This window comes from Amblyomma mixtum, chromosome 1 (assembly GCF_055824585.1).
Source record: "Amblyomma mixtum isolate Tamu chromosome 1, ASM5582458v1, whole genome shotgun sequence".
Lineage (NCBI taxonomy): Eukaryota > Metazoa > Arthropoda > Arachnida > Ixodida > Ixodidae > Amblyomma > Amblyomma mixtum.
The window spans coordinates 235,261,206-235,289,099 of record NC_143012.1 but is presented as its reverse complement, the minus strand read 5'-3'; the positions used below and the strand labels follow the sequence as shown (position 1 = coordinate 235,289,099).

At 51.4% G+C, this 27,894-nt stretch overlaps 2 protein-coding genes across 6 annotated transcripts in view; one reads left to right on the top strand and one right to left on the bottom strand.

Moving 5' to 3' along the window:
• The window catches only part of LOC149371177 (uncharacterized), a 165,752-nt gene extending 159,668 nt beyond the window's left edge, over positions 1-6,084 (top strand). For both annotated transcript variants that reach the window (XM_089564817.1, XM_089564800.1), the window contains one exon: positions 5,562-6,084. In XM_089564817.1, coding sequence (XP_089420943.1) covers positions 5,562-5,742 — 181 coding nt within the window. In that variant the 3' untranslated portion in view covers positions 5,743-6,084. The remainder of the gene's footprint in view (positions 1-5,561) is intronic.
• Positions 31-27,894, bottom strand: LOC149371176 (uncharacterized). 4 transcript variants are annotated; one of them, XM_089564785.1, is made up of 5 exons: positions 27,586-27,894; positions 24,421-24,535; positions 14,990-15,117; positions 11,635-11,825; positions 31-2,298 (listed from the first exon to the last, which is right to left on the bottom strand). In XM_089564785.1, the coding sequence occupies exon 5, from the start codon at positions 2,023-2,025 to the stop codon at positions 31-33; it is 1,995 nt and encodes a 664-aa protein (XP_089420911.1). In that variant the 5' UTR covers positions 2,026-2,298; positions 11,635-11,825; positions 14,990-15,117; positions 24,421-24,535; positions 27,586-27,894. The 4 variants fall into 4 exon arrangements, with proteins under 4 accessions (XP_089420911.1, XP_089420903.1, XP_089420909.1 ...); XM_089564777.1 differs by lacking the exons at positions 24,421-24,535; positions 27,586-27,894 and adding an exon at positions 17,238-17,379; XM_089564783.1 differs by lacking the exons at positions 11,635-11,825; positions 24,421-24,535; positions 27,586-27,894 and adding an exon at positions 17,238-17,379.

Here is a 27,894-nt window from a genome sequence, read left to right as displayed (position 1 = left end):
TTCCATTGCCAGATTTCAAGTGTAGTTTGTTTAGCCATGGTTTTGGGCATTGTTCTGATTGGAGCCTTCAGTTCCGAAACGGCGCTCGTGTATGAGCCTGTCCCGGGCCTCGTTTGTTATTCGTTGCGTATTTTGACTTTTGACGTGGTTGCGGAAACTTTGGTCCTGCAACGAAACTTTTTGCTGTAGTAATGTGACGTTCTGTTCTGACAGGTTGAGTTGGACCTGCATGGCATCTAATCTTGCATGAGTTTGGCGGAACTGTCCTTCGGTGCGAATCATGAAATCATCCATGCGCTGCATGAAAGCTCTTAATTCTTCGGGGTTCACTGCTAAGGGGGTTGGAGATCGTTGCACTTCGGCCGCCGGGGTCGGGGGCCGCGGTACGTGCCCTGTTCTCTGAGCCTGCATCTCTTTAATGAGGTCATCGATTTTTTTTCGGAGATGTGCATTCTCCTCTCTTAGTGCTTTAATTTCTTTCGAGTTACGCGTAATATTATCTTGATCCGAGTGCGGAATCAGTGGGTTTGGAGAGCCCGCTCCCCAGCTCACCTTGACGCCGCCCTTCTTCTGTTGTTTCTGCGGCGGCTGCTGCTGCTGCTGCTTCGGCTTGGCCGTTGACCGGTTGAGCGGCGGGAAAGAGTCATCCCTGGATCGGCTCTGGCTGCGATCTCGCACGGTGCTAGGGCCTCGGCTCGAGGAGCGGCCATGGTCCCGCTCCGAGCTAAGCCACCTGGGTCGGCGCTCTCGACTCAGGTGCGGGTTCCGCTGCTGCTGCTGCGGTTGTTGCTGCTGCTGCGGTTGTTGCTGCTGCTGCTGCTGCTGCTGCTGCTGCTGCTGCGGCTGCTGCTGCTGCTGCTGCTGCTGCCATTGTTGTTTCCGGGACTGCCGGCCGCCGGTCGTGCTGCCCCGGAGCTCGTCAGTAGTCTTGAGGCGTCGACGGCACTCCCTGGTGACGTGGTCGCCTTCGCACACCATGCATTTGGCCTTGCACGGGTGGCCTTCTGGTGGGTCGTGTGTGCCGCACGTCCTGCAGAGCTTGGTGTTCGGTGTTGGACAGACGTCCGAACGATGGCCTTGCTCTCCGCACACGTAGCAGATCTGCCTCGTAGGACGATATGGGTAGGTCTTGAATTCTCCGGAGCGGTAGATGACCCACTGCGGGATATACGGGCCGTCGAACGTGATGAGCGCCGTTTCCGACTTGCCCAGCATTCTCGCTTCCAGGATCTTCACTCCTTGGGATCGAAGCCGCAGCCTCGATTTCAGTAGGGCCGGTGATTGCCCCGGCATGACGCCGTGGATTACCGCACGCTTCAGGTCGTCCGGTAGGGCTGGATAGGTGTTGGTCGCATACGTCTGGTCATTGATCGTGAGCTTTTCGATCTTCCTGAGCACGTCGCCGATGTCCAGGTCGGGCGTGCTCGCAATCATGATGTTCGATCCGGGCCGGAGTCTCATGATGAAGTCTTCTTCCTTGATCTTTCCTCCGCTGGCCGCGACGAGGGCTTGCGTTGCCTGGTCGACACGGATTTCGCTGATTTTTAGGCCTCCCTTGGGGCGATAAATGATCTTGATATCATCCTTCGGTAGCGGCGGCGGACGTGGCCTTATCTGCCGCTGCGCTCCCGCCAGATGTGGTTTTAATGTAAAGCGCGGCACGCCACTCGCTTGCGTCTCTGCTCTACCAGCTGCGGCTGTCGGCGCTATCTTGTTTGCTTCTTCCCGGGGATCGCCTGGCCCCTTCGAGCCTTTCTTCGAGCCTTTCCTTTTTAGGCGCCGTTTGTAAGAAACAAGCTCCCAACGATCCATGTCTTCGTCTTGCAGTGGGTCGATGTCGGCCCCGTCGTCCCGCTGCGGTGGCGAGGTCTCCATGGCCTCGGTCACTGCGTCCCCGAGTCCGGGGCTCGCATTGACCGGCGACGCGGCAGGAGATTCCCCCCTACCTTCAATATTCGCCGAACCTTGGGCCGAGGTCCGGGTAGGTTCATTCATGATAGGGTCGTCAGCGTCCCGGGGTTCCATGCTGGCCGATGTCTAGACACGCAAGCACCGCACGGGCCCGCCCCGGGAGCGCGCTAGGCCTACGCTAGGCTCAGCGCTCCCGGCCGCAGGTGGCCACTCAAAAGTCCGATAAAAGTCCAAAAAATGGGCCTACCGGCTCAAGAGTGGTGTCGCCGTGGTCCAGGTGACGTTATCCGTCGATGTAGCCGAAAAGTTTCGGTGGCCCACGTGAAAATTCGGTCGGAATCTTCGAAAAGACACGGAGCCGATGTGGAGTGCGTCCGTCCACCGATGCTGCGAAATGCAGAAACGGGCGCCTAAGAGCTGCGCTCTAAAAAAAATGTGACAATAATCGACAATGTCTTCTTCTAGCCCATACGTCATCATCATCAGCAGCAGCAGCCTGACTACGCCGGCAAAGGCCTCTCCCACGTCTCTCTCCATTAACCCTGTCCTACATCAGCTGCGCCCCCATCCATATCCCCGCAAACTTCTTAATCTCATCCACCCACCCTAACTTTTTGCCGCCCCCTGCTACGCTATACGAATTGGATGGATGGGGTCAGTGTGAAGAGTGAGGCCCAGCGTTGACGAAAGCTCCGCCAACTTGCGTCCCCGCTTCTCTTCAAGGCAGTAACCCCACATCCGAGAGGGAGCGTTGAAATCGCCCACAATCAGGAGAGGGTCCCGACCCGCAACTCTCAGCGCGCGGCTAAAGAGGTCCGCGAATGATACATTCGGCAATTTCGGATTGCAGTGTACATTGAGTATGTATAGCGGTGGGTCCTGCTTGCGGAGTGGGAGGAGGGTCACCATTACATAGAGTATTCAAGTTGTATGTCTAAGTCGACCTGGTTGGCTGTATAATTTCTATGAACGCACAGACAAGACGAGGGGTCCTGCTGGAACGTCGTATAGGAAAACTCCGTGACTAGGGATACGTGTCCGGACTTGACCTTCACCCACAACATTCAGTATGCAGACTGGGTCAACACCGAGGAAACCCTCGGCAGCGACCACTGCCTCAACAGTGCCACACCAATACATGAACAAGGCTACCAGTCTTGGTCAGAACAATTGCTCTCTAGCGTTCGCTCCTCCGAAACTCAAACTCAGCTCTCAGAGGTCTCTGATGTGGGCAACCACCTACTCCACCTCTGGGAGGCCCGGCATTGCCTCGTCCGTCGGTGGCGCCAGCAGAAGCACAACCGGAAACTTAAAGCTCGCATCGCCGAGCTCACTCAACGAGCGGCTGAGTATGCGGCCCAACTCGCCGACTCCAACTGGGTGGCACGATGCAACACGGCCGCGCGGCAAATGTCAAGCCGGAACACGTGGCGACTCTTTCGCGCCCTAATTGACCTCACGCAAAACACGCACGGAAACTCAAAAACACCTCCAAAGAGCCATACACAGCTTTCAGGGCAACACAACTAACTGAGTTGGCGCACAAGCTCCGGGACCAGTACTTGTGCACCACCCAGGACCCCCGCGGGCCGGCGTACTCTTATCCAGGCTCTGAGAACGTTGAGCAACCGTTCGAGTTCCATGACCTGAGGGCGGCCCTGGCAAAGATGAAACGTGGCACCGCTCCGGGTCGGGACAAGATAACAGTCAAATTGTTAGCCAACCTCCCCGACCCGACATACTTGTCTTTTCTGAATAACATTAACTCATTCTGGCTTGGGAAATGCCACTCCCCATCGACTGGAAGACCGCCCTGGTCACCTTCATTCCTAAAGCTGGAAAGGTCATCAACACGGACAACCTCCACCCCATCTCTGACTTCCTGTGTGGGCAAACTCATGGGGACGATGGTACGCGACAGGTTGTCCGAGTTCATGGAAACACGGGCTGTTCTCGACCCCGTCGAATGACAAGGTCGTACTCGCCTTGGATTTGAAGGGAGCATTCGACAAAGTTACCCACGAGATCCCACCTCTCTCAAACTAGCTGCGGTCTCACATTCGAATCCAGGATCAGGAACATGGCCCTTTTCATTTAGGAACCAGGGGTACACCACAGGGCGCGGTGCTCTCTCCCCTTTTATTTAATGTGGCTATGATGCGCCTACCGGCCCAGCTGGGCGCTGTCGCCGGTGTACAGCATGCTCTGTACGCCGATGGCATCACCCTGTGGGCCACAAAGGGTTGCCTTGGAGACATTGAGGCCAACCTGCAGGAGGCGGCGACCATAGTGGACCATTATGCTCGCCGCTGCGGCCTCCAATGCTCCACCCAAAAGTCTGAATTTGTGCACATACGCGAAGTCCGGGTACTGGGGCTCTTTATACATCAAAACAGACGGTCAGAAACACCATTGGCTACAAACTCCGTCATGTGGGGGGACCAGGTGGGCCGCTTAGTCCGCCGGGTTTCTCACAAGCGCGGGTACGACGTAAGGACGCCTTGCAGCTGGCGCATGCATTTGTAACCAGCCGAATTCTATATTCGACTCCCTACCTCCACCTGCGGAAGCAAGACGAGGATTCACTCGAAGTCATCCTCCGCCTCGTGAACACCTCCAACAAGCGCCTCCTGGGGCTGGGCATGGTGAATACATTTCGGGAGCTCCGGGAAGCCCACTTGACCAACCAATACACACGTCTCTCGAAGACAACGTCGGGTCGCCGCCTCCTTGCACGACTACACATCCAACGCACCACTCTCATGGAAGAGCGCGTACGTATTCTATCCCAGTGGAGATGCGCCCTCCACGTGCGCCCTCTTCCCGCGAACATGAACCGTGAGGACCATAATGGCCGGCGCCTGGCGCGGGCGGAAGCCCTGGCCCGCCACTGTGGATCGAAACCCGGCGTTTTACATGGATGCCACCGGCCCCCACCATCGTCTTGCTTCCGCAGGTGGAGGTAGGGAGTCGAATATGATGGGTACACGGCCGCAGTCGTCCACAAATCCAAAACAGTGAACGGCCTTACTTTCCGAGCCTGTGACATAACACACGCGGAGGAGGTCGCCATTGCGTTGGCTGCATCTGATTCCAATTCAAAAACAATTATTTCCGACTCGTGAGGGGCATGGCGGATCGTCGAGCAGGGCTGGGTACCGTATCTAGCCTACCGCATTCTTCAAAACAGCGTCTACACCGGGGTCTACTCGCGTGGTCGCCCAGGAGGCGACCGGGGCCACGTTGATTTCAAGGCTGCGACCCCGCTCACCTGCGTAACGTTTGGGCTCCTGCTCACATGGGCCTTGAGGGAAATGAGGCAGCTGACGCCGCCGCCCGTGCGCTCTCTCACCGGACATTCGCCTCCGACCCCGACGATCACGAACTAGAATTCACTCCCGCTTACTCCTTCAAAGACGTTGCTTTTCTTTATCAATCTGGCCATGGTCTTTATCCCCGCGTCTCTCAAAGGCGGAGGAGCGGCTTCTGCTTCGCCTGTGTACAAATACTTTGCTGTGCCCGGCAGCTCTCAAACACTTCGACCCTTCTTTCTCTGGCAGCTGTCCGCACTGTGCGGAGAAGTCTTCGGACATCTACCACATGGTGTGGGCCTGCCCCTCCAACCCTGATATCCCCCCTCACCCCAACAGAACCCGGGAGCACTGGGAGGCGACTCTGCTCGGTCTGACCTGCAGGCCCAACGGGCCCTGGTCGCGCGAGCCCGGGCAGCGGCCGACGCCACTGGGGTCCCGAACTAGGGACCTCCACCACCTGTGGGGGCTGGCCCCCTCTGGATCAGGTCATACCTCACCTCCTGAAGTTTATCTGTAAATAAATGTTTTCCATCAACCACGCTTGCCTTCTTCTCTTCTTGCCTTCACATTACATGCCCTGCCCTCACCCACTCAACCCGCTTCCGATCCCTTAGTTGCACCTATCATTTTTCTTTCCGTAGCTCACTGCATTGTCCTTAAGCTGAACCCTCTTTGTTAGCCCCCACGTCTTTGTTCGGCTCGTAGAATGGCGCATACCCACATTGGGGGATCGGCCATGAAGAGGGATGCATAGAGAGTTTTTGTGATGATTTTTGGGGGGGAAAATAATAAATAAAAATAAAAATGCTGGGGAAGAGAAAAGTCCAAAGAAAGCAAAAAGACCAAAAAGAAACGCAAAATGCATAACACACGCAGGAGATGAAAAAATGACAATTTTGAATGGCGGTAAACTACACGTTCCTAGATTTCTTAGAAACTGCAACTTATTGCCCTGTATGGCCGATTTCCCTGATTAAATCGAATTACCGTCCGGCTCCCGCCTTTTTTTTTTAATTCTCCCTCGTACGATGGGCGGAGTCGACCAACGCGTGAAGTTCAATAGTTTCATTCGCAGATAATATAGCCGCAAAATAAGCCCGCAGAAATAAAAATACGCGCGGACTATTTGCTACTACGGACTACTACGTATTACTCCGCCGATGGCAGAGCGGCAAGCCGCCACGGGACTGGGTGAAAGGCACTCCACGCGTTTGTCGACTCCGCCCACCGTACGAGGAAGAATTCAAAAAAAAGGGCGGGAGCCGGACGTTAATTCGATTTAATTTCGGAAATAGGCCATACAGGGCAATAAGTCGCAGTTTCTAAGAATGCTAGGAACGTGTAGATTCCTCTTCAGTGCACCTTTAAGGGTGGGGCAGCGCAGCCTAGTTAGAGAGTCCTAAAGCTGTCGTGAATGGCATGATTTCCTGCTCCACAATACCGCGCTGCTGTGATGTACGCTGTAACCGGGAGGTAGCACGGGACCATTGAGGGACGCCTTTGCCAGGCTATCAGCCACTTCATTGACTGTCACACTGCTTATACGAGACCTTACCATCCTGTGGTCGCTGCAACGGACCTTTCCGAGGACCTCCACATCCTCTACGATGCCAGAGTGAGTGCATAGTATGAAGTCTCACCATTGGGGCTCTTCTACATGCACTTCCTGTTCTCTCGTTTGCGGGAGAAGGTGTTCATGAACTCCCCCTTGCTATTCCTAGAAGATATGCCATAGTCACCTACCGTCCGGTCTCCAGCCTGCTTCTTGCCTACCTTCGTCCATTCTTCACTTGAACACGTGAGAGGTGTGGCTGCGCTCTTCGGATAACCAGCGCACCCGACGCGGCCACGCATAGATGCAAAGTGGCGCAGGCGCATAGTGGCCTAGAGCTGGCGCTTCTCGTCGTCCGCCATTTCGCTTTGATGGTCACACATGCAACGGATGCACTGGCTCTCGGAAGAGTGCAGACATGCTGCTGGCGTGTTCTAGCTTGAAGGCCGCAATGACCGCGTGAACAAAATTCCTTGAATGCAATATGTTCTTTTTCTATATAGTGTCGAGACGTTTATTGTCGTCATCACAATGATGTGCAGCAGAAAAAACAATCCGTGAGCGGGATTCGAACCAACGGCGTTGAAAAAAAGCGTAGCTTCGTACCCCACTCCCTCAGATAATTCGGACTCCAAAAACAGAAGGAAATTCTATTCGGGGCGTCCTGTGCTCGTTGCTGCTGCATTTCTGCAACATATATTTGAAATGCCCGCCGTCTTGTGCCGCCATCTCTGCTGCTTCAGTGGAACTATTGCCAAACAAGCGTGGTGAAAGCTGCACGAGCTCACGTGCATTGACACGTGTAAGTAGAAACCAGGAAACTTTCTTATTTTGGAACAGTTATTTCCTGGCGACTGAAAGATGCTATGTTGCACAGATGCAACAATATGCCATGGCGTCTTTTTGTCAGAACAGGTGATGGATACTAAAATATTCTATACCCGGCGATTCCTTCAGATAGCGAATGCAGTGACCTTTCAGGAAGTGACGATGATCTTGAGAGTAAGTTTGTTTTCTGGAGTATGTTTATTTTTATTTTTTTTTTTGTAGAATTCGTGAATATTTCCTACGGTCGCAGTACACGCGACCTGTTTTCTCGCAACCTCACGGATATACCTTTACGTCCTTTCGTGCTTACTCTCAGGATCATCGTCGCTTCCTCCAAAGGAACAAGCCGTAGAGAAGAAAAGGGGCCCAACAGCACCCACCCCACGCAGGATGTCATGCTAGATGAGGTATAATTTATGAAACATCATGCTTTCTTTCAATGCTAGTAATTGCATTTCTACTTTCAGGTTGGTCACTGGGTCCTTTGGAGGCAGAAGAGGCAGCGCTGCAAGTTTCCCAAGAGCATAGGATTCTGTATGAGCTACTGCTCGAAGTGCGGTAGTCATCTCTGCTCGACAAACAAGAGCAATGGTTTTTTCTTGTACCATAAGGCGAAATAACGCCTTTGCGGTGCTTGATTAAATACTCATTCATTCTCTCACCCAGCGCGATGTTTGTTTTTGTAATATGTTCTTTATCTGCATATACCCTTTTTGGGTCAATAAAAACTGTACAACATTATTTAACCAATTTTGTATGTCCATCTGGTGGTTCTTTCCGCTGCCTGCGTCTCCTGCAATAATTTTATGATGAAACAAAAAATCGTGCAGTAAAGGGTTAACGTGCACTAAATTTTGCTGCGATCTGCATAACGCGGTCTTGGATGCCTGAAATGGTCAATGAGGAATTCATCGACGTCAAAAAAGTTGAACCGGTTCGAACCGGAACCGAATGTCGCTCCCGAGTCGAACTCGCAACTGAACCCGAAAGGCGTGAAACCATGCCCGAACTGAACCCAAAAAATTATGTTCGACATCCTGGTTGCAGGTACTGCCCCTTTAAATTTTCAGTCGTCTATAGATGGCTGCTTCTTCAGCAGAGAACGGTGTTTTTGATAAGGCGTCACACGCTCCTCTATTCTTGAACGACCGAAGAAGCCTACCACGCCGTGGAGTAATGCGCACATCCTTCGTCCAATCAGAGGCATGCCTCCCTTGTCCCAAGAAAATACGCTGTGTAAATGTTTGTGGTGGAACAATATAGTTAGGTGTCTGCGGCGACTGATTTGCGCCGCTTTTGTGATCCGGGATATACGGCGAATTGTGTTGCGAGCTTTTTGTCATTCAACTGTTTGATCTAACCTATCTATTTTAATGCAGTTATAAGGAACATCGTGCGATGTAGAATCTATAGGGGCACAATGCGAATGCATCGCAACATTCATCTTGCCAAAATGTCTCTACTTCAAAGTATGTTACCATGCTCAAATAATCAGGGGGTCTGTTTAACGAACAACGGGAACGTTTTCGACGTGCCTTGAAGATCCTCCTTTTCTTTGTGATTTTGTTTCTATTTCTCTGGTGGTTTGATTTCGCTCGAAATGAGAACTTCGAATTATACGAGTTATTGATCAATTCGCTCTCACCCTACCATAAGCTTGCCGTCCCGGTTAGATCAGTTGGTAGAGCGACTGCTCCGGTGAAGAGATGCACCCGTGTTCGATCCCCGGGCAAGGACGAATTTTTCTTGAACTGCGAGGTTTCTGAGGAAATTGAGTGGATGCCAATTAGTAATTACTGCCTTATTACAAATATACTCCAGCTCCATGTACTGTGCGATGTCAGTGCACTTTAAAGAAATTTCCGGAGCCCTTCACTATGGCGCCCCTCAAAGCTGAGTCGCTTTGGGACGTTAAACACTGTGCGGACGCCCTCGTCCCCTGTGGTTCGCTTTCCCGCAATGCACCCCCAATTGTGGTTAGCTTCCCCACAAGGCACCCGTCTCAGTTGTGTTACTTAAACTAACGGGGCAGGGCGCTCGCGTCGCAGCGACACTAGCGCCACGGATGGCGTTTTGCTGCGCGCGCGCGGGTGAGGAACGGTTCTCTTCTGATCGGCATCGAGAAAGCACGCGGACGTGTCGCGCGCCGCTCCGCTCTTCGCCGCGGGCGCCTCGTGGTCGGAACATGCTCCCGCCACGCCGTCCGGTAGGGCCTCGGAGCTTCCCCTTTGCCCTAGCGTGGGCAAACGTTCGCTCGTAACCGTGCTGGTGAATCGTCGGACGTCCTCGATTCCTCAGTGTAGTTTGTTGCTAGCTGGCGTTATTGTTGTTATAGCAATAAATGCCTTGTTTGTGTCACACGGTATGTCGTTCCTTTGTTCCCGTAGAGCAAGGCCCGCCGTGGTCAGCGAGCGCTCGGTAGCGTACGCGACCACGGAATGGGGTCCGGGCGGTTTTGAACTGTGTCACCCGCGGTTAAACGGGAGAACGTATACATCTCCCCAATTAAAACCCCAGGACACCAATAAACCTGAACCTTTGACCAACTTTCCCACCTTGGACGCCAGTTTTAAAAAATGGGATGGTCGGGGAGGAGCCAGTTTCATGAACCAAGAGCAGCACACAAGGAAAGGACGTGTGTCCTCCCCGACCATCCCATTTTTTTAAATTGGCGTGCAAGGTGGGAAAGTTGGTCAAAGGATCAGGTTTATTGGTGTTCTGGGGTTTTTAATTGGGGAGATGTATACGTTCTCCCGTTTAACCGCGGGTGACACAGTTTCATGCATGATGCACGTAAGCTTCAAAGCAGTATGCTCCAAATAGATTTCCTTCTAAACCCAGAGGTGTGCCTAGTTGACTGAACTTGCACAACATGCCAACTTCGTAACACAGCGGCGACAAACTACTACGAACACGTATTTTATGCGAAGCATATTCTAGAGCTACACTACAGCCCGTCGAGCGCGGCGGTGGAGCTACCATTGACCTTGAGCGTGACCACGTGACAACATGACGTCACAGCAGAGGAGAGATGGGCTGCCGGCTCGCGCGGTCGGCCGCGGCGGTGGAGGCTCCACATCAGAGGCGCGGCGGCTGACCACGTGACAACATGACGTCACAGCAGGGGAGAGATGGGCTCGGCTCGCGCGGTCGGCCGCGGCGGTGGAGGCTCCACATCAGAGGCGCTGCAGCTGACCACGTGACGCTACAGCAGCGGTATAAAGCTGAGCTTGCCTCGCTCTCCGGGCAAGAGTATCTGTTCTCGCTTCGGCGAGCGCGGCTTCGGCCGCTTCTTTTTGAGCAGCGTCCGCTCCGGCGGACGCAGTTGTTGCTGCGACGCGCGTCTTTTCTTTCCTTTTTATCTTTCCTCTGATCTTTTAACTCTCCTCTATCTGCACGTGGCAGCAGTGGTGGCTTGGCTCGAGCCAGTAGCAGGCCCGTGCAATTTCCTCTTAATCCTTCTCTCAGTCACAACAACAACAACAACTTTCCGGGCACTTACGAGGCGGCCAGGTGTTGGGATGCCGCCTAGAAGCAGGGCTGATTTTAACGAGAAGCGAAAGCTTCAGCGTGCCACAGAGACCGATGAAGAGCGGGATGAACGTCAACCAAGGAAAGCCATGTATTACCAAGCCTAGCCATCAATATGCTTCGCATCTGACTAGGCTTAACCTTAGCTAAGCCTCAGCCATTTTTTTATTTCCGTGGTAAATTAAACAAACTAAGCATATTTCACCATCTCCTGTGAAGGCGCTTATCTGACACAACGAGGCATTGGTCAATGCTAACTCAAGGCACGACCTACTGCTCAAGGTACATTGTCATTTGTACAACCAGCCAGCGAGTATTAAAAAATGCCGGTTCTTTTAAGAATGAATAAAACCAGGCCAAATATTCAATTAACTTAATGGCGCCGCATTATGAGTTGAGAATTTTTCAGCAATTTTTTCTAGTCTACGTTGCCCTGAATGCTAACAGCACCCACGCATACTGCAACCGTCGGCGTATAAAACGGGTGGGTATACTTACATTTAAAACACGCCTGAAATTTTTTACGTGTTTCTCGTGGGCATCCATGCCAGTTGCAAGAATTACATCCACAATCACTTCTCTTATTTTTTCATAGGTCTGTTCTTTGGCTCTGGCGAAGATGTAACCATCTTCCGACTCTAGGGGTGAGGCGGAAGGTTTCTGAGCAGTGGTAGTTTTCAAGGATTGATCTGCAAGAAAATCATTTAGTTTCAAGGATCGCAGTAGGAGAAGAGCGCTACTCATTTTAAGAGAAAAAAAAAATCTCTGCCTCTCCCGTAACCGAGAGTAGAGTAAGCATGAAATGTTTACGGGCCTAATGTCATCTCGGTGGACACCCGAACCGCACCGTACAGGAAGGGAGGAACGCCACCACCCGTTCAGCGCGATGCCTTTGCCATTTGGTTTTTTGAGGAAAGGAAATGGCGCAGTAATTCTCTGCCATCTCGGTGGACACCCGAACCGCACCGTAAAGCAAGGGAGGAACGCCACCACCCGTTCGGCGCGATGCCTTGCCCTTTGAACGCAGCGCTTCTCCCCCGGGCCCCTGTGCACCTGCGCAGCTTTGCTTCGATGCGCGAAGCCCCTAAGAGATCACGTACGACAACGAAGTGTACGTGGCATTTATGTGCTTTTTGCAGGCGTTATTAGAAATCGGAAATTATAATTCCGTGCATTATCAAACGCACAGCGCGACTGATATCTTGATAAACATTGAGAAGGCACTGGCAGCAGTTATTTTTTGTGACTCGTTTGGAGACCAACCGTTGCTTGCATGCCGGTCGCGTAGGAGGGCTTAGAGAGTCTCGTTAAGTCTCGTACGGTGCCCGGATGTTCTCGTTTCAGAGCCCGGATGACTGGAATTCAGTGCCCGGATGACTCGATTTCAGTGCCCGGATGACTCGATTTCAGTGCCCGGATGACTCCATTTCAGTGCCCGGATGACTCGATTTCAGTGCCCGGATGACTCGATTTCAGTGCCCGGATGAGTGGATTTCAGTGCCCGGATGAGTGGATTTCAATGCCCGGATGAGTGGATCTCGGTCTCGGCGTGACGTCACCACACTGCCGACAACGGGGGCTAAAAGCATTTCATGCTTAAAACCTGAAATCATTGCTTTAGAGCACAACATATTTATAATTATATATTGACACCGCCATTCTTCGTCATCGTTCTCGTGGAAACACGACAGCGCGGAATGCGCGCGAGCTCGCTTTGAGAAAAGAAAGAAGCCGAAGTGTGGGGGCAAGCGAATGCTCCGCTTTTGTGCTGTTACCGACGACCGCTGCAGTCGCCTATTTTGACGTACCCAACCGTTCCAACCGTACCGAACCACGCGTGACATCTGGTGGAGGTGCGGGGTAACGCATTCCATGCCTCGGACTCCCCCAGCAAGCAGGGATTCAAGTCCTCGAGGGTCATCTGCCATCGAGGTGACGCCTATACACCACGGCAGCCGCCGGCTCCAAGGCCTTCAACCCGAGTTGTAATGACACCGCCATTCGTCGTCATCGTTCTCGTGGAAACACGACAGCGCGGAATGCGCGCGAGCTCGCCTTGAGAAAAGAAAGAAGCCGAAGTGTGGGGGCAAGCGAATGCTCCGCTTTTGTGCTGGTACCGACGTCCGCTGCAGTCGCCTATTTTGACGTACGCAACCGTGCCAACCGTACTGAACCACGCGTGACAATATTGTGAAAGCAGTAAGTACAGACAGATGTGCTTGATCGCGTATCCCCCCCCCCTCGTTCTGTTTTGACTGTTCTTTCCCTTCGCCTAGCCTCTTCCCCTCCTCCCTCGCCGCCTACCCTTCCCCACTAATTCAAGCTGGCGTTGCTCTCTCCTCCTCACTCACAGTGTTGGTGGTACTCCTCCTCACTTGCCTACGGGAATGGGTACATAGATGACGCGTGTTTCGAGGGGTAGAACAATCGCGATATCGATGTGAAAAATTTGGTGAGGTGTAACTCTTTTTAATACAAAGCGAAAGCTCTGTTCCTTTGGATGATCGGACGCGGATTGACGGCAACGCCAAAGACTTTACGCACTCGGTCCGGCACGCGCCTCATCTATGGCGAAACTATAGCGAAACTGGCGAAACTGAAGGAGAAATCGCCGACGTAGCAACTGTTACACCCTCTACCAGTCACGTGGTATCGCAACGATGAAGCCGGCTAACACGCGCAGCTGCGCCTCTCCCCGCCTACCCTCTCCTAATCACGTGGTATCACAGCGGCGGAGCCGGCGAACGCGCGCAGCTGCACCTCTGCTTGGAAGAGTCACGTGGTTCGTCTGTGCTCCGGGGCCCCGAGGTCAAACGCGCATCAAGATTGACCTTGGCAGACGCAGTAATAGAGGTCTCGCTCTAAAATCGCAATCATATCAGCGGCTGCTTGACGACGCTACCGCAGGAATGCGTTGTGGGTTGAAATTTTCGTGTGCTGGCCCAGGGCACGCACCTTCCTTCACTGGTGCTCAACCCGCTGCTGCAGTTCAAGAGCGACGAAGCTTAAGTTACCCTATCTGTCCTTGTTCCAGCAGCCCTCTGCCAAGTGGCGCAAATGACTCACGTCCCTTTAGACCTTTTTGAAAGCGCAAAGGGCTCTTCGCCGCTCAGTGGTAATGCATGCAACAGAGCCTGCTTTACAGGCGTAAACGATTGCAACCGCTCAGCCTGAGAATTGCCCTACCGTGCGTGAGAGGGAAATTACTGGGCGAGGGATGGCGCCTGTATCCACGGACAGCCCTCAAAGTTAACCTAGAAATTACATCAGCATAGCGACCGTTGCGTGACCCTATCCATCCGCGCACAAGTCGACGACCGAAGCTCAAGCGAAAGCGTCGCGAGAGCTGCAGTCTAATACCTACCTGCACCCGCTTCTACTCTCCACAATACACCAGGATAGATACAAACCATCATGCAAATTCTGCTCACAACCATCCACACTACCACACTCCCTTTGGGAATGTGAACACCTACCCTTCACGCACCCAGAGATCACCACGACCGAACAGTGGGGGGCACTGTTGCGTAGCTGGCCAGTCGCCACTCAAGATAAGGCGATCACCTGGGCTGCGGAGGCTTGCTCCAGCCTGTCCCTAAAATCTCTCAAAATAAAGTTGTTACCAGCCTATCTACCTGCATACAATTATGTAATCCCCTGCGGGTCGCCACACGCAACATAACCGCAACACGAACGCAGCTATGCCTTGCAACAAAGCAAGGACACTATTCCCCTCACGTGTTTAAAACAAAAAGACGAAGCTCAAGTCCAAAGGTAAGCAATCCGACACCTCGAGTTTTCTTCGAGCTTGTTCCAAAAAGAGGAATAAAATAAATCAAGATAGAACACGTACCGATCATTGTAGGTGATGGAGAGGCTGTGTTTTGTTTTGCGGAGGAACTCATTGGTTCTTCCAAAATGCCTCACATCGTGTGTCGCTGCAGCCAGCAAGCAGGCCTCTTCCTCAAGGGAGAAAATTCCCTGCGCAGAGACAAGGCAAGCCTCAGTAAGCACGACATTCATGCAGTGGCGTTGCCCCCTAGAAATGGCGTTGCGTTCATGCTAAGAGCAGCTATAATCTGTGCGACAACTTGCAATTCGTTTAAAAAAAAGTGATGGTGTCATGACCTTAAATATGTAAATGCACACACTTGTAATAGGGATGGAAACAGACAAAAGAGCAACGTAAAGCTCAGTTCATGCAGGGAAGGCCAGCGAAGTAACCAGACACAGGAACGGTGACACTGCGAGCACTGAATTGTCGACTTCAGTTTTCTTTACCACATAAAATCTCTAGCACCATTCTCCGCATTTTTCCATTGTCCGTCCGTCCGTCCGTCCGTTTGCCGTTGTGGTCACTCAGTTGTCTGCTACAGCCGGGGTGGTACGAACTGCCGGTCCCAGTTAGTAGCTCTGGGTAGGAGTGTACCCCTGTTTATTCTGCTGCACTCGCATTAACTTCAGGAGTCATCATCGTCATCATCAGCATGACTATGCCCACTGCAGGGCAAATGCCGCTCCCATGTCTCTCCAACTAATGTTGTCTTTGCCAGCTGCAGCCACGTATCTTGCTTTCGCATAACATGCTCTGGCCAAGCCCATTTCTTCTTCTCGATTTCGACTGGGACGTCATTAACCTGCATTTGCTCCCTCACCCACTCCACCCGCTTCCGATCCCTAAACGCTAGACCTTTAACTTAAGCTGAGCCCTTTTCGTTAGCCTCCACGTTTCTGCCCTATAGGTGCGTACCAGTAATATTCAGCTGCGTATACGTTTCTCATGTCGGATATTGGTAAACTGCTATTCATGATCCGAGAGAACCTGCCATATGATTACTCTTCTGGTATTTCCCTCTCATGATCCGGATCAGCGCTTCAGGGGTAAGCTGTATCTGAATGCCACGTAGCGTCACGGATGACGTCACTGTTTTGTACAACCACATTAACACGTCGTTACGTCATGCGTGACGTCGCTCCTTTATGTCATCGCAGCGTTGCGCACTGCACCGGAAGTGCAACGCCACCGAAGCCACATATAAAGCATGGTCCTAACCACTTTTGCTCTAATATTCAATTAAGGGAAGACGAAAGTAGTGACCGAATAATGCCTCTCGTGTGGCCTTGACTCAAGCAAGGACATGCAAAAAAGCATCCACTCCTGTACAGCTTGGACACGCACGAATTATTTTAATGCGTATTCCAACGCGCTAGGCACTAAATGTAATGCGCACAATAGATTAAAGATATGGACATTTTAGTTTAAAAACTTAGAGGGGTTCAACGCTGCAGCGCACAACTGGCTCCCTGGTTCAGTGACGCCTCAATCTCGCTTTCATCTACGTGGCGTTGGTGTACACCTGCAAAAATAAATTGGCAGTGGCTTAGCTCAGCTATGCGAGGATATGCGTAGCGAGAGCTACAGTTCGGCAGCGGCGACGGCCGAGCTCTGACGTCATGCGCTGCGCACCTGCTGCCCTTCTCCGGTTGCCACGCATGCGCATTCACGCGTGGCGCCGGCGGGCGTAGTCGGGCCGGCGCGGCTCCTCGCGCGGCAGCGGCGGCGGCCAACTCCGGTTTCGCGCATACGCACTATCGGCCTCCCAGGCTCACGGCGAAATGCTCGACTGTGTAGCATAGTGTAGCTCTCGCTACAAAACCTGTTTTCGCTCAATATTCCGTGCTTAGCAATGCTGAAGTGCCACCATTTTTTCCGAAGGCAGTTCTGTATTGTGATCCGTCACATGGTGATCTGGCCTGTGTCTCTCGCACTCTTTTTCTTCAAACAATAAACGACAGCCAGTGACAGCGCTGGAAATGGAGCCTGCAGAGCAACATGCGACATGTGGCGAAAGTAGCGCGCTCAAACCCCACCTCAGGTCACGTGCGTGGCTATAGGTCGACGACCTGAAACCCAAGCCTACGCTGAGAGCGAAGTTTTCCCACGAGAGAGGATCGGCTTGATGCCTCAGTTTTATTTCGAGTATTCCTTCTTCCATTCTCAGACATTCAGTGCATTAGAAAATATCAAGCCTCTCAATACACGCCCAACCTTCTAGGTTGTCAGCGAGATAGGAATGCTGGCGCCTTTTCTGACCGCATACCTTATCTCGAAGTGCCAACAGGAATACGGCTGCTGCTTGCAAGACGTCGGAGCCGTGCAATACGTTGTGGTAGCTATTTTCTAAGTAATTTGCTTCCATTAGTAGAAGCCAGGCCTTCATCGAATTCAGCCAGTATGGTCCGGCCTATCCAATAGAGAGATCTGTAAAAAAATTATGTTGATATTGGTGTTACGTGGCAGGCTGAAGTATTACTACGAACATGCTGACAATTTGACCACCTTTTCAGCATATTCTAAGCAAAATTCAACTCCTACGCTTGCCCCATAAGGCAAGTGTATTCGAAGAATAGAAGTAGCTTTGCTTCCGCGAGCCTCTTATTCGTGGGCCTTCAAGGAACACCACGCGAACAGCGCTCTTCAGTGGCATAGACCGTCTCCCTCAAGCTACGCAGAAGTGGCTGTCACAAAATTCGGCGCATTTTAAAAACAAACAAAGAAAAACCGCCGCGCGCACGGCGTCTCGCCGGCGCGAGCCCAACGGGAGAGAGGGAAAGCCCCCGCCGATCGCGTGCCTCTCTCTCCATCGCCACGGCGTTCGCCGAAGGAGTGAGTCATCCACGCCGAAGATTCTCGAACATGCGAGTCGGTTCTTCTGCTGACCGGAGGAAAAGGGCGTAGCCTTGCGTGCACTAAGTCACGTCCCCCTCCTCTGCACTCGGACGTCGGCGACGCCGCCACGACGGCGCCACGCTAGAACACGCTGGAACCTTCGCGAAACGACTCCTGACTCTGACCAATGGGGACGCGCGGCCAGTGAGAAGAGAGAAGGGAGACAGCACTGCAAATGTTGCGTGTATGTGCGCGCCTACTCTGGCGCGTTGAACAAACAGACGTGAAAGCGAGCCTATAAAAGAGGACGTTGACCGCTATCAGTCAGTCCGGACCGCCGTTTAAGCTTCGGAGAAGCGCGCCCGTTCGACTCCCGGGGAAAACACCACTCGGCCAGCCACGGACCAACGAGGCAACGTTCGCCAGTCTGCGGGACGGCATCGTCGTGGAACTCTGGTCGTCGGACTGCCGCAGTGCCCGGTGAACAAATTGTGTTTTGTTTGTTTACCTCTCTCTCTTGTGTTAGTGCACTTTAGGTGCAATATTGCCTTTGTATTGTATTCTCTCTCTAGTTTAACTTTGCACGAGTTGCATTGTGTCGCCAATCACTTTGTCTTTGTACTTTGTTTTGTTTTGTGAACCTTTGGCTCCGACCCATTCTCTGGCTTGCGACCAGCGAAAGCTGGGCACCGAACGCCCAAAAACCTCTTGTCACTTGGTGGCTGGTCTCCGCTGAGTTTGCCACGCTGAATCGAGGGCATCTCCTTCGAGTCCGAGACCGGTACCCCCACACGCTCTAAGGGTGTCTGGGAGCTTCCCACGTAAAGTGCGCGAAGTCTGGGTGACAGTGGCTCACAGTAGCCGAGCATAAAAAACACTGCACACCTCTTGCAAAAAAAAAATAAAAAATGTGCGGCAGTTCCTCTCTGAGTCAAAGGTGCGGTTCGTTATCCCGTTGAAGGGGGACTCCACAAATGCCAGCTCTAGTGGCAATTTTCACGCAGCATTATAGCGAGCAGTCAAGGCTGGCCTCAGGCGGAGGTACCGCTGCTCAACTGGTTAATGCCATCGCAGTTTTTATTTTATTTATTTCAGTACCCTCAGGGCCCGAGGGCATTACAGAGGGGAGTGGGTTAGAATAAACAAAATGACAAAAGAACAGCAGTCACAAGTAACACAAAATGTGAACAAAAATATGGCTCGCGAAAATTAGTAGGTTACAGCAAATACAATCAAACAAATTAACAGTCGAACCCGGCCGCGGCGGTTGAATTTCTTTGGAGGAGAAATTCTAGAGGCCCGTGTACTGTGCGATGTCAGTGCACGTTAAAGAACCCCAGGTGGTCGAAATTTCCGGAGCCCTCCACTACGGCGTCTCTCATAGCCTTAGTCGCTTTGGGACGTTAAACCCCATAAACAAACAGTCATTTAACACGGAATTATGAGCAAACATACCACGCAAACAAAAAAAAAACACGAGGAAGTTGTTGAAAATGGCAGGAAATCACTGGTGCACACATTGTCATTCCCTTAAACAGCAGAATTGGTGAAGGGGAAAAAAAAGACCAGATCTGTTTGAACTACCACATAAACTGAAAAGAATAAACGGCAGGGCGCAAGAATTACATGTACTATGTTACCAAGATGTTAGTTAAAGCCGATTTAAACACAGAATGGTCACTTATTTCGACTGCCGATCGGGGAAGGTGATTCCATTGTGCCGATGTGCTGGGGATGAATGAGTTGTAAAAGTGGTTTGTTTGGCATGAAAGAATACCAACTTTATAACGATGATCGATCCGAGCTGAAACGTAGCATGAATGAGTTGTAAAAGTGGTTTGTTTGGCATGAAAGAATACCAACTTTATAACGATGATCGATCCGAGCTGAAACGTAGCAAGGTGGCGTTATAAATTTTCTCTTAAGGATGGGGTTATCGTAGTAAATCTTATGGAATAGACAAAGGCGGGATATATTTCTACGTTGCGACAGTAGTGGGAGTGATGAGCTTGATTTCATGGCACTGACGCTAGAGTTACGGTGATAATTCGAGAGAATGAAACGGGCCGCGCGGTTCTGTATAGATTCGAGTTGGTATATTAGTGTCTCTTGATAGGGGTCCCAGATAGATGCAGAATATTCTAGTTTACTACGAACCAACGACTTGTAGAGAAGCAGTTTTACGGAGCTAGAAGAAAGATTATAGCCTAGCATGCGGTTAGCGTTATTGCTTACATGGTCTATGTGTACTTTCCAAGAAAGATTATGGGAAATGAAGACACCTAAATATTTATGAAAAGGCACAGACTCAAGGCTGCAATTATTAAGACGATATGAAGGCAATGTGGTGTTACGACGAGAAACCCGCATGTACTTGCACTTTTTTATGTTTAGTTCCATGTTCCATTTGTTAGTCCTTTCAAGAGCATGATCAATATCCGATTGAAGAAGAGCTATATCAGAGTCACTGTTAATTTCGCGGTATATGACGCAGTCATCAGCAAAAAGATTTATTGTTGAACATAGATTTTTCTTATATATATCAATGACTTACCTGACAGAGGCCCTAGAACTGAGCCTTGTGGCACTCCAGATCCAACTGGAGAAGTGATGCAGATACATTCAAAAAAGCAATAATGAGGGAGTGCAAAGGAATGCGTTGCCCGCTGTATAAAGAAGAAATGACGCAGTGCAGCTTGGGTATACGCACCTCCCGTTGGTGTCACGGTCAAACTGAAAAATTTCGATGTCCCACTCGAGACACGTCTTTAGAAGTGACGCGATCTCTTACGGGGCTTCTTCGATGCCTGTCGCCATCCTTTTGCCTCTCCCGCACACTGTCTCGCGATGTGACGCATCAGCTAAGAAGGGAGGCCTTAATAAGGTATAGTCAGAGTTAAATGGTCAATTCGTTTAAGGAAGCTCCCGCTGCGGCTCGGTGCTTATGGGTCCAACTACTGACCCGAAAGACGCGGTATTGATCCCTGCTGCGGCGGTAGCATTTCGATGGAGGTGAAATATTTGAGCCGGTGTACTGTGCGGTGTCATGAACATTAAAAAAGAACCCAAGTGGTCGAATTTATGCACCGTCCTCTAATGCGGCGTCCCTCATAGCTTGAGTCGTTTTGGGACTTTAAACCCCATAAAAATTATTTTTTTAAGGAATGTTGCACTGACGCATTTATTTTTGTCCGCAGTTTTCTGTGCGCAATAATTTAATCGCAGTGGGTATAACATCTTTTCGTCGACTTGGATCTGCAATTGGGTGCACTCAAAGGTGTGCAAATATGCGGTACGGCTTATAACTGAATAACTTCAGAGCACAAAGTTCAACATTGCAACGGTGTCGCTTGAGGAGTGCGAGGGATGCGGACCTAACCGGTGCAGCTCTGAGAGGAGGTGCTACAGCAGCGTGGAGGAGATGGGGCTTGACCCCAGCTCCAAAGCTTTTGCAGGAGCATATTGCTGCGCATATCGAAACTTCATTACATTCCGTTTTTTTAAGCGCTTGTTATTTAAATATAGCAGGATTAAACATGTACCGCCTTTGCCTAAAGTAGCCAGGCTTTATGGTTTGCTGCGCACTATAGTGTAATGGATCCCTTGCGGATTTCCTAAAGACCAAAAGGTATTTAAAGGTTAGGGCAAATGCTACCATTACCTTACAAAGATTCAGAGCTTGATGGGTGTCAAGTGTTCTGCCAGACGGAAGCCATGTAGCCTGACTACCTTTGAAAAGATAGCTCAACAGCGATGCAGGCTATCAGGGCATGAAGGCGGGAAGAGAAGGTGTGTGTGTGTGTGTGGGGGGGGGGGGGGGGGGGTAGATCAACTTTTCGCCACCCCAATGAGCTGATAAACTTATTTGGTTTCTGAAAAGCTGTCTCCTATTTTTTCCAGGTCACACACCGGTGCTGGTGCTCTTCCTTATTTCAGTGCTCTTGAGATCGTGCATTTTAAGTAAGGAAAGAATGGGAATGAAACCTTTCCAGCTGTGGTCAGGTGCGTTATTCCAAAAGTAATTGCCCACAAAGATAAAATGATGATTAAAAGCTGAATTGTTAACATGGACACATTAACGTTGGGCAAAGGCCATTTTCGCAAGTACTTCACCCTTACTGAAACCCGAGCACCATCCTGGGAAAAAGATTACAAGCGCCGGAAATCGGTGGATACACGTCGGCCATCGAACACACAACCTGTGGGATGTGAGGCAAATGCTGACCTTACTAGGGCACCGCGGCTATTGCCCATATTTCGTGGTATGCAGCACAGAATCTTCAACTCAGTTTATGGAGTTCTAAGCACCTAAATTATTTAATAGACCATCTGATCAAAGCAGTTAGCGCGCCTCCCTGCACTATAAACTTTAACGCTACTTGGTAGAAATCTCGTAATGCGCCCATATTTCGTGGTATGCAGCACAAAATTTTCAACCCAATTCATGGAGTTACGAATTCGAGATGACGACCAAAGGCGCGAAGCTCTTCCCTGGTGTGCCTCAACTGCTGCGTGATGACGACCAAAGGCGCGAAGCTCTTCCCTAGTGTGCCTCAACTGCTGCGTGTTGCCGCCGCGGTGGCTCAGCGGTTATGGTGCTCGGCTGCTGACCCGAAAGACGCGGGTTCGATCCCGGCCACGGCGGCTGAAATTTCTTTGGAGGAGAAATTCTAGAGGCCCGTGTACTGTGCGATGTCAGTGCATGTTAAAGAACCCCAGGTGGTCGAAATTTCCGGAGCCCTCCACTACGGCGTCTCTCATAGCCTTAGTCGCTTTGGGACGTTAAACCCCATAAACTAAACTATCAACTGCTGCGTGCAGAGTTCCTTCGAGTTCGCTGAAGTGAAATTGAATGCATCATCAGCCTGACCTGTTGGCTCTGCGCCGTTGGCAGAACACATGCCACAAGCCACAGCTGTGTCACATCTGATATAAAAGTTTGTGCCTATATACACACCCTTTCACGCGTGATTGTGCACAATGAACCTGTAAATTGGTAGCGGATATCTCAGAAAACGTCCCTGGAACAGGGAGTGCTTTCAGCTGTAACCGTGATTTCTCCTACAGCTTCAAGCCTTCGGATCTGTTAAAGCCTGACGCTGACGAAAATAAACGTAGGCAACGTTTCAGAAGAGGAGGGAGAAATGTCTCATAGGAAGCAGTCTTTGCATGTATATCCTTTCCCCTTAAGGGTCACTTACGTGCACTGAAAAAAAAAAACGCAGCATCATTGCATGATCTCGACGTTTGACGCGTTGTGGCGACGTTTGCCTTGAATCATTCATCACGCAGGGCGCCTTGGTGAGAGCTCAGCGGGTTGATTTAAGGGTCACTTACGCGCACTAATAAAAAAAATGCATCACTCAACAAGTTCTAAGGCTTCACTTAAGGAACGAGCTGTTCCAAATATTTACTGTCAAGAGATAATGAATAGCAGAGATATTTATGTCTCCGCTGCCTTCTCCTTGGGCGACACGACGCGCCATCAGCACAAAAACCGAGCACTGGATGATTCATATCGTTCCGATGAACACGCAACATACGTGCACGTGGCCCGGCAAGATGCAACAACCTACATGGACTCATCTCCGCCCCCATGGTGCGCACCCTCCTAAGCGGAAGAGACAGCGATAGCGCTGGCCATGCTGACCGCCCGTACGCGCGCAGGCCTCATTGACTCAAAACGAGCAATCCTAAATTACTCGGCAGGCTACACATCTGCCTTCCCGCAGCACGCATCTGCGCGGCTGCACTCCCGACCGTAAAATTAACCGAATCTGGGTGCCCGCCCACGCTGCCAATTCTAAAAACAAGGGGGCGGCCGCCTTGCCCGAAGATTAACAATCCGGGCGGCCTGCCCCACGGATGCAGACGCGCTGGCTGAAGCCCCCTAGACTTTTGCCGACATCACCAATTTTCATAGAGAGACGAGACGCCGTTTCCCACCTCCCCACTCCGACCTCAACCGAGCGCAAGCCCCCCTGCTCCGCAGATTGCAGACGTACTCAGCCACTCCAGGCTATCACTTATCACCAGCGAGGAATATTGACCCCGCATGCACAAATTACAACTAAGAAGAACCCGCCATGTAGGTGCACATCCTCTGGGTATGCGAAAATAACCTTCCCCCGAGGGGCCCTCCCGCCACCTTTCTCTGCAGAAAGCTGGACCAACTCCTCACCAAGCCAGACAAGTTTACTCATCTTGCACTCATTTCCTGGGGCCAGGACGTCGCCACCACTTGGTAGCCACACAGGACTCACCGGCACTAATCCCCAACACCTGCGGCAAATAAAGTTGTCTCTCTGTCTCTCTCTCCGTTAATTTGGAAGACAGTAAAGCCACTTAACTGGCTCCTTAGGCCAGTGAACTGGATACCTCAGTCGCGCCTTACGTGTTGGTGGGGACGCTAGCGGCCTACTGCTCCAGGAGGGATGATGACGTCATTTTCGTGCCATGTTTTCACCACGCGTTCCTGCCACAGGTTTCTGAGGACGGCACGGTTTTCGCACAATGAACCAATTAATGCTCTCGCATTAAAAAGTTGCTGAACAGAAATCTTCCGCAGTGAGCGGCATTCGAACCAGCGTAGGCGTCAGCATAGAAACACTCACCTTTCTGTATACGGAGTCTTCCGCCCTGGGCCTTAATCTGGTGGACGGCCGTCACCCTCGCTGCACTCCTCCCGATCCATTTGTGGTGTCGAAAACCACGACGACTGGACAACCACTGCAGGGGTAGCATTTGTGGAGAGTATTCACGGGGCGTCACGCCGCAGTGACGTCTCATCTCTGCATTGACCTGGCAGCCACAGCATGTACGCAATAGAGCAGTTACGCGAATTGAAAAAGCTTTAAATAGGCTCTAAGCTGCTCGAAACGGTTGATCTAAGCAGTCGGTGGCAAGCTAATCGTCCTGTAGTTAGACCAATTGCGATCAGTGGTTCGCGTTGACAGGGCGCAGAGGGAGCTAAGCATGATAGGCGTTCAGCTGCACGCAAACAGACTGCTCATGAAAACTCTACCGAGTGGTTATGGGACTCGGCAACTAGCCGGAGTTCCCGGGTTCAAACCCGGCCGCGGCGGCCGTACGATGGAGGCGAAACGCAAAGGCGCCCGTGTGTTGTGCCACTGTCAGTGCATGTTAATGATCCCCAGGCAAAGATCCTTAGGCATTCTGGAGCCCTTCACTACAGCACCTCCTCCTCTTTCTCTCTCTCTCTCTCTCTCTCTCTCTCTCTCTCCTTTCACTCCCACCACCTTCCCTTCCCTTAAGGCACATTTCGGGTGTCCACCGAGATGTGAAACAATTTCTGCGTTATTTCCTTTCCTCAAAAAATTAGCTGCGGTTAATGCTGAACCTGGTTATCGGAACTACACGCTGCTTGGCGTCTGTAACCTTGAGTGCGTTCCGGACGATAGGCAGCGCACCCACCCTGGCAGGTGGCAGTTAACGGGCGGTAGCGAGAGTTTGTCACCTTATGAACATTGCTGGAGTGCCGCATGTCTGCCACAACTTTCGATCCCGGCCGCGGCGGCCGAATTTCGATGGAGGCGAAATTCTAGAGGCCCGTGTGTTGTGCGATGTCAGTGCACGTTAAAGAACCCCAGGTGGTCGAAATTTCCGGAGCCCTTCACTACGGCGTCCCTCATAGCCTGAGTCGCTTTGGGACGCTAAACACCAATAAACCAGACAGACCAATAAACCAAACAACGTTTGTCAGCGCTAACGCATGCAGGCCACATCTCTCACCACCCCACGTACAGCCGGCCAAATCTTTAGCTGGCGTGCGCGACGGCCGCTTTTTGCGTGCTCCTGCAGTTCATGACGTATTGCGAAAATATCAAATCTAAGCACAGGCTCACTAAACCCGTGCGTAATATTGAGCTTTCCGCAGGTTTGCTTCGTAGCAAAGCATAGGAGTGCAGAAAAAGCGGCCGTCACGCACGCCAGCTAAAGATTTGGCCGGGTGTACCTCCGCGGTGCTCGGCTGCTGACCTGAAAGACGCGGGTTCCGCGGCGGTCGAATTTCGATGAAAGCGAAATTCTAGAGGCCCGTGTACTTTGCGATGTCAGTGCACGTTAAAGAACACGCTAAAGTACACGTTAAAGCCCCATAAACGAAACCAAACCTCAATGCGCAATACAGGCGTCCACTGACCCAGAGAGCCAGTTATGCGCACTTCCTTTCCTTCAAATCATCGGAGTCTAAAACCTTGTCAACGCCAGTGCCAATGAACGCAATCTAATACGTCAACGCTAGTGCCAATGAACGCAACGAATGCCAACGCATGCAGCACACATCTGTCATTACCGCCAACGTAGCTTAAAGCACAACAGAGGAGTCCACTGTCCCAAAGAGGCCAGTTATGTGCCTTTCGTTCTTGCGAAGTTGCCGTTCTTCATCGGTTTCGTAGCTTAAAGTGCGACTGAGGCGTCCACTGTCCCAGGGGGCCAGTTATGCACCTTTCTTTTGCTTTATCTGAAGGTCAAATGAAGGTGAAATCCGCAAGCACGGTGACCTTGGCTTTACCTAGCGCAGTGAAGCTTTCGCTTCAAAAATCAATTTTCAAGACCCGAGTTCTATGACGTTGGCATTATAGAATACAAAGTTAAGCGGAAAGTTATTGTAGAAATGCGAATTACTTCATTAAAAGATGTCGCTGCGTGCCCATTTCAGTTGCACGAAATTAGATCTCTCGCTCCAAAAATTTCGTCGAGGCCGCCCGAAGTTGATTCAAGCGCAATTTTGCTATCCGCTGACATCGAAATGCTCCTGTTTGTAGTGTTGAGTCAGAATCATCGTTAATTGACGTTGGATCGTATGCTAATCGGCGGCGGCACTGATATTCAGAAGTAGACGAAATATTACACGACAGCAGCGAATTAGTAACGTCAGTGACCCACTGCTAGCTTGCTGTGATCGCGCAAAAATTCAGGGGGCACTTTGGCTCTCTAAAGTGCTGCAAGGCGAAAGCGTTCCCTGGCGCACTGTTTTTTTTTCTATACTTTTTCTTTATCATATTTTTTATTTTTGCTTTTTCTTGTTTTTATTGTCTCTTATTTTTATTTTCGTACGCTATTTTATTTTGTTTTTATTTTTGCTTATTTTCTTATTTTTATTTTCCTTTCCTTATCTTTATTCCTTTTGTTTTATTTATGAAACCTATGCATTCACTAGATGCGCCTTTATTCATGCTGGAACCTTGAGCCTTCGTGGCGGAGTGGTAGCGTCTCATCTTCAAATGCCAAAGGCCCTGGGTCGACTCCCACCCTCGGCGCAGTTTCTTTTTAAGCAGTCACGCCGAAAGCCGGACAAATCTGCCGACGCGTCTGTCGACACTCCTGCCGACGCGTCTGTCGACACGGCTGCCTACGCGTCTGTCGACACGGCTGCCTACGCGTCTGTCGACACGGCTGCCGACGCGTCTGCTAAGCCAGGCTACCGTCCACTGCTGGGAGGCGCATAAGTTCGGTCACTGAGAAGAGTTTGGGTTTATGGGAGTTTAGCGTCCCAAAGCGACTCAGTTTATGAGGGACGCCGTAGTGAAGTGGGGTCGGAAATTTCGACCGTCTGGGGTTCCTTAACGCAACGTTACTAGAACCTACTAGTAACGTTGCCTTAACGCGTGCACTGACATCGCACAGCACACGGGCCTCTAGCATTTGGCCTCCATCGAAATGCGACCGCTGCAGCCGGGATCGAACCCACGGCTTCCGAAAGCCATAATCACAGCGGCGGCTCAGAGAGAAGAAACGACGTGCTCCGATGCACTCACCTTATGAGCGCGAGACTGGCTTCTCAGACTGTCGTATTCCGAGATGGCCGTCCTTTGACTGTGTCAGCACCAATGCTTAGCAGACCCAGAGCTTTCTGGTCCCGATGTCTTGACGGCGGCTCCTTGTGGTCGGCCTGGCCGGTTCAACCGTCGAGTTGCACAGCCTCGATCTTCGCAGCAGGTCAGCACTGCCTGTCTCCGCGCTGTATGTGGCAAGCGCTCACGCAAAAACACCGGGAGAACACGAGCTGGTAGCACGCGGCACTCTCTTCCGTCGTCGTTTCGGAACGCAGCTCGTTCGCGCTCGTT

Bases quoted from the DNA above. Each gene is read 5' to 3' on its own strand.
- LOC149371176 (XM_089564785.1), bottom strand. From the start codon at position 2,025: ATGGAACCCCGGGACGCTGACGACCCTATCATGAATGAACCTACCCGG.